This window comes from Phalaenopsis equestris, unplaced genomic scaffold (assembly GCF_001263595.1).
Source record: "Phalaenopsis equestris unplaced genomic scaffold, ASM126359v1 Scaffold207403, whole genome shotgun sequence".
Taxonomy (NCBI): Eukaryota; Viridiplantae; Streptophyta; class Magnoliopsida; order Asparagales; family Orchidaceae; genus Phalaenopsis; species Phalaenopsis equestris.
This window is the reverse complement of record NW_018226737.1, coordinates 187,830-201,215: the sequence shown is the minus strand read 5'-3', so window position 1 is coordinate 201,215 and position 13,386 is coordinate 187,830. Positions and strand designations below refer to the sequence as shown.

Below are 13,386 nucleotides of genomic sequence, written 5' to 3'. Positions count from 1 at the left end.
GGATGTGTGCGTGTGTGTGTGTGTGTGTGTGTGTATATATATATATATATATATATATATATTATGTATTGAAACATACCATTAAAGTGGACTAGAAATCTACAAAGAAAAGTGAGTCTCACAAAGATTCTCTAGTCATTTTTTCTCGTGTACTTTCATACTTGCAAGTCACGTAGCATAACTTACCCACTCATAATTAAATAATAATAATAATAATGAAAGTTAAGCATTCAGTACAAAACGTGCATCCGTCCCTATACAGGAAGAAACAGAAGAAACACTAAACAAATTAATGACAACAATTATAACACCAACTCAAAGCATGAACAAGATCGTGGGAAGGAATGACATGCTGACCGCACCATTCCAGACATATTCACATGTAAAAGCCCGAGATTGTGGATCTTGGAAAAGAAGAGGAGGAGGCAGATTGTGCAGGCGAAGCTATTCTGTCTTTGCACAGCGTTTCTCAAGCCAAGAGAGGATATTATCGAGTACAAGATTTATTGTTTCGTCAGGTTCGCCTTCAAGAAGAGAATGGCATGCATCTTTGTAGATTAAAATTTCTTTGTCAGAGCTGCTTGCCTTCTCATATAGAGCCTCGCTCACGGAGCAGTCAGTCAATACATCTGCCTCACCATGTAGAATCAGCAAAGGCAGAGATACCTGAGCGAACGGTGAGGTTATCATGCCATATAATAAAGATGGAAGATTTACATACATACCGCTCAATTCCTATTTATTTACATATTTAACACCTAAAATTTAATTTTAACATGTATGCCACCTTACCTATGCATGAGAAGATGTATTTCACTTTTTAAAAGTTAAATTGATGGAATTTTTATGTAGAATGAAAGATTTGAGTGATATAAATGTATAAAATAAGGTTCAAATGTCAGAAATGTAAAATTGAGTGCAATGTAATCAAATGCTGTGAAGAAAATTTGTAATACATAAGCTGATAAATTGCACAAAGATCCATGTGTTTTTATATCACAGAACATCGGGTCTATGTTTAATTAACTCAAATGGGTTCCATTTTCTACAAAGCTAGCATAGAGGCGCAGCAAGGACGAGCACAAGGGAATTACCTGTGAGCTGATAAATAAAAAGGACCCATCACAGGTTAACTTGATGCTTGCTGGCAAACACTAGATGAATGTCTAGGCACTCATAGGGAACTCCCTATGCATGACAGTCTCAACAATAGGGGTCTAACAGAGCGAACTTAAGTGAGCCTAAGGCTTGTTCGTGTTATGCTCGACCGTTAATATTTTTTTTCATGTGTGGGCTCATTTTTTAAATAGCTCGTTAATAATTTGCTTATGTTCGGTTTGATTCAAATTTGTTTTTTCATATTAAGCTTGTGTTCGGCTAGAATTTAATTCGCTCAAGTCCAAAAAATATGATTAATTAAATTATTATTATCAAAATTAAAAAAAATTATTTCACTTGACGCATTTCGGATGCCACACATCTGCATCGTTGAGTTTTCTTGGAAGAAAATTCCTTCCTTCCCTCTTTCATAAAGCTTTTTTCACAAATAATTTGTCATACATTGAATGTGAGACTAAAGGTCCCCATTGTTCCGTCCTTTCCGCTGTGTGGTTCCCATCTCCCTGGCGTGTTCCATCCTTCCCGCAGGAGATGCTTACTTATTTTATAAGTGCATTTACATATCTAACACTTTACAAACATACCACCTAATTTTAGTCCTTTCGTGATAGATAGAACTCTCACCTATCAAGATATTGTCAACTTTAGCCTAGCAGCATCACTGTTTTGCTCCGTGGGTATAATTTCCTTGAAGGTCACCCATCCTAGGAGTGCTCCAACACAATCACGCTTAACTTTGGGGTTATATCTAACTTTCATTGTTACACCAAAAGGAGCCTCGATATTTAAGAGTTTAGCTTTATTCTGTTCAAGGGATTTCACATTATCCCCCACTTATATACTCGACATCCTTGTTGGTTCTTTATAGCCATAATCATCCACCAGACGTATATGATTCTAGAGTTGGCCCCAAAAGATTCAAGAGGTGGCTCCAACCATGTAGCACTTTGTCCCATTGAGGGTTCAAAAGAAGGATATCACATGAAGGATATCATGCTTGCAAACAGTAGCCAAGCCCATTCGAAAAGAATAAGAAACCATTTCGTTGTTGTCTTGATGCTTAAACATATTCCACCTTTAATTAAATTTGAAAAAACAAATTCTTTTCACTTTTGATGATGATTATTTCTATCCATAAATGGATTATGGTAACAATGAATTTCCACAATGTCTTGATCTTGATGAGATGATGATGATCGATGATGGCATATTTGCATCATTTAAAAATAGAAAACTTTCCAAAAATTGAGAAGTTTCTAAAATATCATAATTACTATTCTTATTTTCTATCAGTCTTATTATGGGAGATGTGTAAATAAAGTCTTTATTTATTGTGTCGCTGGGAGGGCTCCTCAATAAGTGGCACCTAGGACATGCTTCTTTGAACTATTTTCATTAAAAATCAGTGAGAGGGCTCACTAATGAATAAGTTCCTAGAAGGACAAGTGTGTGGATATGATTTCCATGTATGAAGTCGAAAGAAGAGCTCCCTGATGAGTGACACAAGGTGACAAAAAATGTTAAATAAGAGTCTCACTAAGTCTCGGTGTAAGGGCTTACCAATGGGCAATCCTTTGAAAAGCAAGTTTATAAAGGTCTTGTCCGCCTAAACAACAAGACCTGAGAGCATCTAGTGTTGGGCAAGATCTTCACTAATGTTCTCAAAGGGGTTTATCAGTAAAGATGCCACCTGAGGGTATGTGAGCAAAAAACATGATCTCTATCTGTTTTAACTTTTTGAAAAATCTCACCAAGTATTGATCTTAGGAGGGGTAACAAATACTAGACAAGGACCTCGTAATTAGAAGTCCTAAAAAGGGCCACCATTGACAGAGCTCCCAAGAGAGCATGCAATGCAATAATAGGGTTTGCATCCTCTACAAAACTACAAAAGACACGGAGAAATGGTGGTCAAAATCATTCATAATCTATACCACCAAACCTGCTCATCAGCTATAAAAGTTCAAGTGAATTTTTGAAGCATGGCATCGCACAAAATATAAGATATATTTCCATGAAAAATTTCAATCCCAGTAAGTTTCCAAACAAATAGCTTGGAGGGATTCTGCCTCTCTTAACAGCCATACAAATCAAACGTTTGATCAACCTGGTGCATCTTTTGAAGAACTAATACAAGAAACTTTGCATACAAAAGTCATATCCTCCAGACGAAAAAGGTCACAACCATGGAAAAATAACTTATTCATGGCTTTGAGAGGATGGCTGCGGTGATCTCACTTGAGAAGGACAGGTAAGTTCTAGCCTCAACAATCAAAATTCACATAACTCAAATACTCGGCAAACAAAGCAAAAGGGTAGTTCAGACAATGTTCATCGGAAGTAGAACTGCAGAAAGAAAGCTTTTCCATACGTGCTTACTGAACTTCACTAGTTTAGCAATTCAAATAATCAAAACAAATTCAACGGTTGTATACCTGTGCTAATTGACATTCAATTTCTTGTGTGGTTTTGAGCAACTCACAAGCCGTCTTCAGCCGTGGCTTATCCTTGTATGCAATAACATTATAAGAAGCCTGCAAGACCAGAAAATAAAAACATTTTCATACATATTTTGTAGGGCACAACTACAACAAAAATACAAAGTCCATTCAGTGACCCAGAGGCGGCTTGTCAAAGTTTTTCCTGGTTTTGGAATCAACATTACTCCACCAAACTTTAAGAAAAGAAAGAAAAAGTAATGCCCTAAGTTGGGCTTGGGATAAGATGATAAGGTCTGATCTAGCTTCAGCTTGATCTAGAATCCAAATATAATTTAACTTACAGGTATATCAGAACTACTTGAAAATACAGAAAAAAAATGATGAACTAGAGAAACATAAATATTCAGTACAATAATCAAGGCAAATTTTAGGTCATGGCAAGTATGCCCAGATTGGGTGAAAAATTCTCTAATGTGAAAATCACATGCAGAACTCGCCCAAATTCTAGAAGCTAAACTGAATTGCGATAGACAACAAAGAAAAGCCGTAAGGCCCAAAACCAAAAAAAAAGTATTGAGAAATGGAAGCCAACCTGCTCTCGTTTCTTGAGCTCTTTAAAACCCATTTCAGCTATATCCTTGGGTGGAACTAACTTCATTTTTGGAAAAATTTTTGAAATACCCGTAAGAAGCTGTAGTAAAGGCCATGGAGGCAGAACATCTTCACCCATCTATAAAAAAGTACTCAACATTAAGAGGTAATCTTCGCATAAGAAAGTTCTATGGTGCTAGAAGCACAATCACCTTACACATGGGTGCAACTAGAACAGCACCATCCCACGCATGAGGTTGTTTAAAATGCACCTTGAGAGCAACTGCTCCACCCATAGATTGTCCAAACAGAAAACACGGCAGACTTTGGTATTTGGGATTTTCTGTCATTTCAAGTACAAGGAAATATCAAAGGGATGTAAGTATTTATGTATGAACATGTTCATAAAAAAACAGTGAAGCAAATAGTCATCATGTTTTGTGTGTTCATAGGTGTGCATGTGTGAAATTTTGCTTGCCTTTTCTGCAGATTATGTTTGCGCGTCTCTATCAGTGTAAATGTATGTGCAAGTACACACGTATGCATGTGGTCATGCATCCATAGCTGTGCGGTGTCTAATAGAAATTGACATTGGAATGAGATCATCATTAAAAACAGATAATGATCAAACGTGTATAAATGAAATCAACTGCTTGTATGATCAATTGAAGTATGCAATGAAAGTTAATAAATATTGATTTCATAAAAAAAATTCACCTGATTAAGCATGTACCTAAACACAATTTTCAAATCTCAAAACACCATAATATTTCAACTATAAATTATCATAATCAACTTTGAGGCCATCCCAATTCCATCTTCAACACTTTGTCAAATTAAAGGTCTCAATAAGATATACCAAATGGCACAAAAAATGCCTTGATCCAACTCCAATCACGGGAAAAAAAATTGAAAACAACACAACACATTTAAGTAGCCAATCAACATAAAATTTCCAAGTGCTTATAGCAAGTCTCTATATAAGTAAAACCAGGATCACTTAATTTTGTTATTTAAAATATAAATTAAAGTGCCTAATAAATATGAAATGATCAATCAATAAGGATAAACTTTGACTATCGGTTGGAGTGACCTGATTTTGGAAGGGATGACCAAAATGGCCCCTCCAAAAAATTATAAATATGCAATGCTTTGATATGTTCAAGGGGGAATCCCAAAAGAGACTCAAGCGAAAAAAATTCAAGGGCATAGAGTAGTTCATAGATCTTAACCATTAACACTGAACAGTAGCCATCAATGAACACTCATGCCCATTATCGACCAATGTCGACACATGTTAAAAATAAATGCCAAAATCCCATTTATACTCTTCATTGCCAAAAATCATGCCAATTGTAGCCTGTTTTATGTTAAGGTTGATGCCTATCATCAATCAACCCTATTGCATACCGCACTAAGCTGGATGCCCATCATCGACCAATGTTGATGCCAGCCCTCACCCAATGATAGCACTCAACATCGAACAATGTTGATGTTTGACGTCTAACAATCACCAACAACGTTACCCCCTAGTTATTGATTTTCCCTCCTATAAAGTGAATTAAAGAGCAAACCACTGACAATCACCTGACTATTGATGTCCAAATGCAAATATAATCCTATGTCTACCAATGCCCAATGGTTGTCATCCACCAACGTCTGAGTTACCATCTCCAGTTCAACAAGGAGAGAGGTTCATCAGAACATTAAATATCGTCTGATGCCTAATAATAATCAATACCTAAAGTTCATAAACTATAAACATTTGACTTCATGATCACTCAGAATCACCTAATATGAAAGTTAACCGACATAACTTTAATTATTGATCAAGCACAAATAAAAAAAGCACAAAACTAGCTATAAAAAGGGAACAAGAAAAATTACAAGTTTTACAAAACTGCGCTTTACAGCGTTCTCAAAAAGTTACAGCTGAATGCTGCATTTTCCCACCAGACCTGACTATCTGTGGTGACTTTTAGAAAGTTGTGGTCTAACTTTCTCAAAAATATATTTTTTTTTAATAGTCACCATAGTTTTTTTAATATCAGTTTCTTCTTCATAGCTGCTTCGTCAAACAGTTGAAGCTGCCCCAAACAGACCATAAGTTTAAATAAGGTCACATGTCAAACTCAAACTTATGACCACTACCATAATTTTTAAGAAGTATACAATTTGAACTAAGCTATTCATAATCCAAGTAGACTTCCATAAGAAAAGAAAATTTATCTTAACTTCTATCAATTTGTTAAGTTTTCTCATCCAACGAAAAAATTAGGACACTTTCCATTCATAATTTTCCCAATTCAATATCTTTGTACGTATCAATCTCATATATTTATCTATTTTGATAGCTCTTATAAAGTTTGGCTATTGTCTACATTTTTCTTAAACTTAATTTGTTCGTGACAAAAACTAAGTTTGAGTAGCTTCTTCTAGCTTTTAATAGAATGATTTTAGATTCTTTTAAAAAAGGAGAATTGTGTGAGGCTTGCCTCACCGCTGATATGCCAAAGATTAGATATAATTATATCCCAAGAGAAGCCGCTTAGACCTAATCATAGTGAAAAACTTCAAAAAAATGTATTAGGGACCAATGTAGCGCAAGACTTTTTAGGGTCTATTGTTCCCATGGTGCAACAATCATGCAATTTATATAATGGAACAAACTATTAAATCTTACATTAACTATTTATCAAACTAAATGAAGACTAAAAAAAGGATTTCGTCCATCAAATGGAATTTGATGACTAAAATTCTATCAACTTGAAATTAACGTAATTGGTTAAATTTCATGCAGAAAAAAATAAAATTCTAGTATGTTGGATTTGATAAAATTTCTTACACTTTTAACCAATGACTAGAAACAGAGGAAAGAAAAAGCAAGGGAAATGGAAGAAAGAGAAAGATGCCACCAAACCTGACGTTTGAATAAGAAGAAATCCTCACATATAAATCTCTAAGTTTCATGCTTAATCAAAGAATTTTATAACAAAAGAAGCCTAATGATTTGTATATTTTAAATAAATATTATAAATCCTAATATTTATAATATTCCTTAGCTACATATATCTATAAGCTGCATGGAATATCAAATAGGATAAGAAAATGCCCATGAAGCAATATAAGATGCCAACCCTATATGCAGAAGGAAGCCATCATGAAAGAGAAAAAGGGAAAATTTTGTTCATCATGAGAATTTTGGTTATTTAAAAAAAAATTTCAAAAGAGAGAAACTATTAAATAAGATTTGAAGCAATCTTTCCAATAATTCCTTGATATTTATATTACATTAACTAATCTAATCAAAATATATTTACATGGTTATTAGATTGCCATGTATAAAGTACAATATATTGTTATTAATATAAGGCATTATCAAATTAAGTTCATAAGATCTATTGGATTATTTTAAAAATATAGTAAAAATATTTTATTACAAGATCTAACCTATAAATAAAAGAAATGTGTATCATATTCTCTTGGACTAAATTTAAATTAATTTTTTTCTCACCGCCTCTCACTTATGGTTAAGCAATCTCTTTTCTTGCTCCAACCATGTAAGGAATTGCTCACAACGTCCTTCAGTTGAAATAAGCAAGAAGAACCACTTCTGTCCTCCAGATGAAATCTAATAGCAACTTCTATCTAGAAGAGATTCCTTAGACCGTATGAAAGCCTGTCTATTCAAACTCTGCTTTCATTGATCTAGAAAACCATATCACTCCCTAGCCATGCTTGAACTTAAAATACTCCACTAAATTTAAAATTCTCAAACAACCAATCTTTACATCCAAGGTTGGGTTAGACATCATTTGAGTCTGATTTGGATCAATTTGGTATTAATGCATTCAATTCTTTTTAGTAAAAAAAAATGAATATTTGCTGATAAAGTGGATGGCAATGGTTCGTGGATGAAGAAATATGCTCCCATATGGAGTACACCTAGTAAACAATCTTCATCCCATCCCAAACGATCTCAACATTGAAAAAAAATCGCAGGTGAAAACAGTTCCAATAGTCCTTGTCACACAAGACCAATAGTGTACCAAACAGGGAATATGGTGCAAGTAGAAAGTCATGGGAAGAGCAAGTCAAGAAAGTTTAAAAGGAATGCCAAAAAAGAGGAAATCTAAGAAAAATAGAATTAACTTAACTCTTGTTAAAAGCATTATGCATATGTTGATTTCTAACAGCACCAATCTTCCTTGATTCCAAAAAAAAGGTTCATCCTTACTGTATCCTTGGGCGTTCACACCAAAGTTCATTTTCTTAGAGCCCGTTTGGCATCATTTTATTTCTTATTCTTTTATAAAAAAACTTCTTTGATTGATATAATTTTTTAAATATTTTTATATTTGGCTTAAAAAATAAATTAAATGATTTTTAGAAAAAACACAAAATATCTAAAAAAATATTTTAATTGTTTTTTAAAAACAATTACCTCAATCAGCATGTTTTAATTCAAATCAAAATATAAACAAAAAAATTAAAAATAAAAAATCTAAAACAAAAAACAAAAAAGATATCAAACGGCCCATTAGGAAAGAAAATCTCGTCAACAAGGAGCAACACCACCTTTAAAAGCCATGGACTCTGTCAAACAAGTTATTGGCGGCCGAATGTTACTTGGGAACATTATCTCAAGACAATCGTGATATAAAAATACCACCTGCAGCAGCAACTTAACATTTCCAATGGACATAACTGAGGTTAAAACTATTAGACAAACAAAGATATTGAATACGGCGAAAGGGAATATGTTCATCTTCCAATTCAATTTTGATATACACAATCAAACTAATATTGCAATGACCATTATCAAGGAAGAGAAAGCATAAACATATCGATCATATGAGGGAGCTACACCAAAGCCATAAGGTAGCTACTACAAAACAATTCCAAAACAAAGAGCAGCATACAAAGCATATGGAATGGAGTCTTACTTAGTGAATATATTAGCATGAGAACCAAACCCTAGACCCTCCAAGACCAAAACAGGGCATAACGAAAATTTCAATCCACTTTGAAAGCAAGACACTTTCCAATGAAAAAAGAATCAAGGGATCAACTACCATTCTGAATAAAACCAGAAATTGAAGAGAAAATTTTATTTCTTCTTAATGATTCAATTCAAGGTGCATTTACATATAGGAGTTTCTCCTCCTTAGATAAGGAAACTAACTAAATAAATTCAAGGAAATTCCAATTACATTCCCAGACTAATTAAGCAAGATAAAAATAAGGAAGGAGAATAATGTCTGTAGAAAAGGAAAGACAATAAATATTGAAATTTGAATTTTGAATTTTGAATTAATTCTTTCAACACTCCCCCTCAAGTTGGCATGAAGATATCTTTGAGAGTCAGCTTGCATACAAAACTGTCGAACTGTTTTTTGTGAAGACCCTTTGGTAGAATATCCGCTGCTTAGTCGTTGGAGGGAACATACACCATGCAAATATCTCCTCTATCAATTTTTTCTTTGATGGAGTGTTTGTCTATCCCTACGTGCTTTGTTCTATCATGAAGGACAGGATTGTGGCGATGGCGATGACAGACTTATTACCACAGTACACTTTTATTGGTGGTGGACTATGAATTTTTAACTCCTTGAGAATTCTTTTAATCCATAGAACTTCACATATCCCATCAACCATAGATCTGAATTCAGCTTCAGCACTGCTTCTTGTCACGACACTTTGCTTCTTGCTCCTTCAAGTTACTAAGTTCCCTCCTAGAAAAGTGCAGTACCCTGAGGTTGATCTACTATCTGTAACACTTCCATCCCAATCTGCATCTGTAAATGCTCATTTTTCTTGAACAGTAGTCCTCTTCCGGGTGTTCCTTTCAGATACCTAAGGATCCGATAGACAGCCTCCAAGGGATGAGTATTTGGGGAATGCATAAACTGACTTATCATGCTAACAACAAATGTTATATCAAGACGAGTGTGTGACAAGTAGATTAGTCTTCCCACCAGTTTCTGATATTGTTTTTTATTATCTATTTATTGACACCATTTATTTTATTTGTCACTTGTAACCTTTTATTTGGTTCAATCGGAGTTTTAGTTGTTTTGCACCCAAGCATTCCGATTTCACTGAGTAAGTTGAGTACATAATTTCGCTGATTAATAAAAATCCTCTCCTTAGATCTGGCAAACTCAATACCAATAAAGTATTTTACATCTCCCTGATTTTTAATCTCGAATTTTATAGCCAATCTTTCTTTTAATTTCTCAATTTCCCTAGCATCATCTCCTGTTAGGATAATATAGACAATGAGTATAGCGAGTTTACCAGTTTCTGAATGTTTGTAGAACATAGTATGATCAGCTTGACTCTGAGTGTATCCATATGTTGTAATCACCTGTCCAAACCTCTCAAACCAGGCACGAGGAGATTGTTTGAGCCCATACAAAGATTTCTTTAATCTGCACACTTTGTCTTCTCCAAACTTCTTCTCAAATCCTTCTCAAATCCTTCTCAAATCCTGGTGGAAGATCCATGAATACCTCTTCCTCTAATTCACCGTTTAGAAAAGCGTTTTTGATGTCGAGCTGATGCAGGGGCCAATTACGGTTTGCTGCTATGGACAGTAAAACCCGAATAGAATTGATCTTGGCTACCGGAGCGAATGTCTCATGATAGTCAATTACATGAGTTTGAGTGAATCTTTTCGCTACTAATCTTGCTTTATATATTTCGATACTCCCATCAGCTTTGACTATAATAGTGAAGACTCATTTACACCCACCAGTAGACTTGTTTATTGGTAGAGTGACAATTTCCCAGGTCCCATTTTTCAAAAGAGCATCAATCTCATCCTTTATTGCTATTCTCCAATTTGGATTACTAAAAGCTTCCTGTCTTGTTCTAGGTTCAGACAGATTAGAAATTTTTGACAAAAAAACATGATGTTTGTGTGAGATTTTTTGTTTAAAAAACATGATGTTTGTGTGAGATTTTTTTGTAGGATAGGTATTTCGAAATGGGATATTTGGTAGTACAAGAACGTGTTTCTTTTCTAAAAGCTATAGGAAGATCCAGATTCAAAATCTCTAAATCTTTAGCTTCTGTCGGTGAAAAAATAAGATCAGGATCAGAAATTACCTGTGTTTCTTGAGGATCATCATTCAGTTCTTTAGATTGGGAGGGAGCTAAAGATTCAGTTTGAATTTTTTTTCTTTTATGGAGTCTCTCCCTGGAATAAACAAGAGGTTCTGTTGTTGTATTGTGCGGTATTTCTCCCCCTGTATTAGACAAGATACTTTCAGGTGTCTCTTGAGTGAGTTCTCCTTATTTTCAACAACTATTTATGGTTCTTTGTTTTCACAGACCTCAAGTGTACTTGATGTTACAACAATTTTTAGTAATGGGTTAGAAACTTGCCAAAAATCTTCTCCATCTATATTATACTCCCACTGAAGTGAATTTTTGTGAAAGAAGGGAATTTTATTGCATGAAGGTCACATCCATACTCATGTAAATTTTTTTTGTGACAGTATTAAAGCATTTGTAACCCTTTTTGTTTGAGGCATATCCAAGGAAAATGCATTTTTCAGATTTTAGATCCAAAATTTTTAGATCCAATTTTGATCGGCAATTATTCGGAATATGAACGAAACATGTGCATCCAAAGATTTTTAAAGGAATAGTTGAAGACATTCGTAAACTTAAAAAAATTTATTTTTAATTTGTTTAGAGGAGTTGTATATTGTAAAACTCGAGTTGGCATTCGATTTATTAAATATTATTAAAAATATGATGCTGTTAAAACAGCGTCCCCCCATAAATATTTTGGAACACTCATTGAAAACATAATAGCCCGAGCAACCTCAAGTAAATGTCTATTTTTTCTTTCAGCAATTCTATTTTTTTGTAAAGTGTCACGACAAGTAGATTGATGAATTATGTTTTTGTTTATTAAAAACTCCCGTAAACATTCATTAAAATATTCAATTCCATTGTCAGATCTAAGGTTGCATATTTTAGTTTCAAATTGAGTTTCAATCATGTTGTAAAAATCTTTAAAAAGTTTTTCAATAAGATAAACCCAGCATATTTTGGTGTGATCGTCAATAAAAGTCACAAATCCCCTTTTCCCAGATAATGTTTTGAATTTTGAAGGTCCCCAAACATCACTATGGATCATGTAAAAATGTTTTGAAATAAAGTATGGTTTTGGAGAAAAATTTATGCGATGACTTTTTGCCAAATAACATGTTTCACATTGAAGTAAAGCACAATTAACACCCTTAAACAAATTTGGAAATAAATGTTTTAAATAAGAAAAACTTGGATAGCCTAGTTTAAGATGCGATTCCATTATTTTCTCTAATGCAGGGTTCAACCTCATAATACTGTAAGCTTCAACCTTATTTTTACCAGGAACAGTCTCCTCAAAATAGTAAAGTCCTCCTATCTTTTTAGCTCTCTTAATCATCATCCTCGACTTCTGGTCCTGAAAAACACAAGAGGATAAAATCACAAGAGGATTCACAGAAAATTATACGGCAGTTAGGATCTTTCGAAAGTTTGCTGACGGATAAAAGATTGTATTTGAGTTTTAGAACATGGAGTACAGATTTAAGACCTATACTCTCAGACAGGTTAATGTTTCCTTTTCCAGCAATAATGGAAGAGAAACTACCGTCAGCAATACGAACATTTTCATGGTCAGAACATGGGATGTATGAATGAAAGTGTAAATTTATCATATGATCAGAAGCTCCTGAATCAATAATCCAAGGGTTTAATTGTCTACATGCATGTACAATTGAACAAGTTGGGGTACCAGTAGTCAAACTGAGGTTAGCAGTTTCAGGAGTTGATATATTTGCTCTTTCTTAAATGGGTTGGTTTGTTTGACAACAGCATTAGCAGTAGGTGAATTGCGCTTATTTCTTGGCTTCCAGTCTGCAGGTTTACCATGGAGGTACCAGCAGGTTTCTTTAGTGTGTCGTGGCTTGTTGCAATGATCACACCATACCCGTGGTTTCTCTTCATTCTTCTGTGAATATGGAACAGTATGCTTGTTGATATGAGCCTCCGATTGGAATGTCGAAGTCTCGAGTATCCTGGTAGAAATGGATTTCTTGTTGAGCATCACTCCTCTTCGAGTTTCTTCGCGGAAAGCTTCTGAGAAAGCCTCATGGATTGAAGGCATGGGACTTCTTCCAATAATTCTGCCCCTAACCTCATCAAACTCCTCATTTAAGTCCAGTAAGCAAGG

At 34.4% G+C, this 13,386-nt stretch overlaps 1 protein-coding gene across 4 annotated transcripts in view; it reads right to left on the bottom strand.

The window, feature by feature from the left end:
• Nucleotides 1-171: 171 nt before the first annotated feature.
• The window catches only part of LOC110036492 (caffeoylshikimate esterase-like), a 34,164-nt gene continuing 20,949 nt past the window's right edge, over nt 172-13,386 (bottom strand). For 3 of the 4 annotated variants that reach the window (XM_020740946.1, XM_020740947.1, XM_020740945.1), the window contains 4 exons: nt 4,364-4,494; nt 4,153-4,290; nt 3,555-3,653; nt 172-666 (listed from right to left, as the gene is read on the bottom strand). In XM_020740946.1, the coding sequence (XP_020596605.1) occupies nt 445-666; nt 3,555-3,653; nt 4,153-4,290; nt 4,364-4,494 (590 nt within the window). In that variant the 3' untranslated portion in view covers nt 172-444. The remainder of the gene's footprint in view (nt 667-3,554; nt 3,654-4,152; nt 4,291-4,363; nt 4,495-13,386) is intronic. The other variant, XM_020740948.1, reaches the window with a different exon arrangement.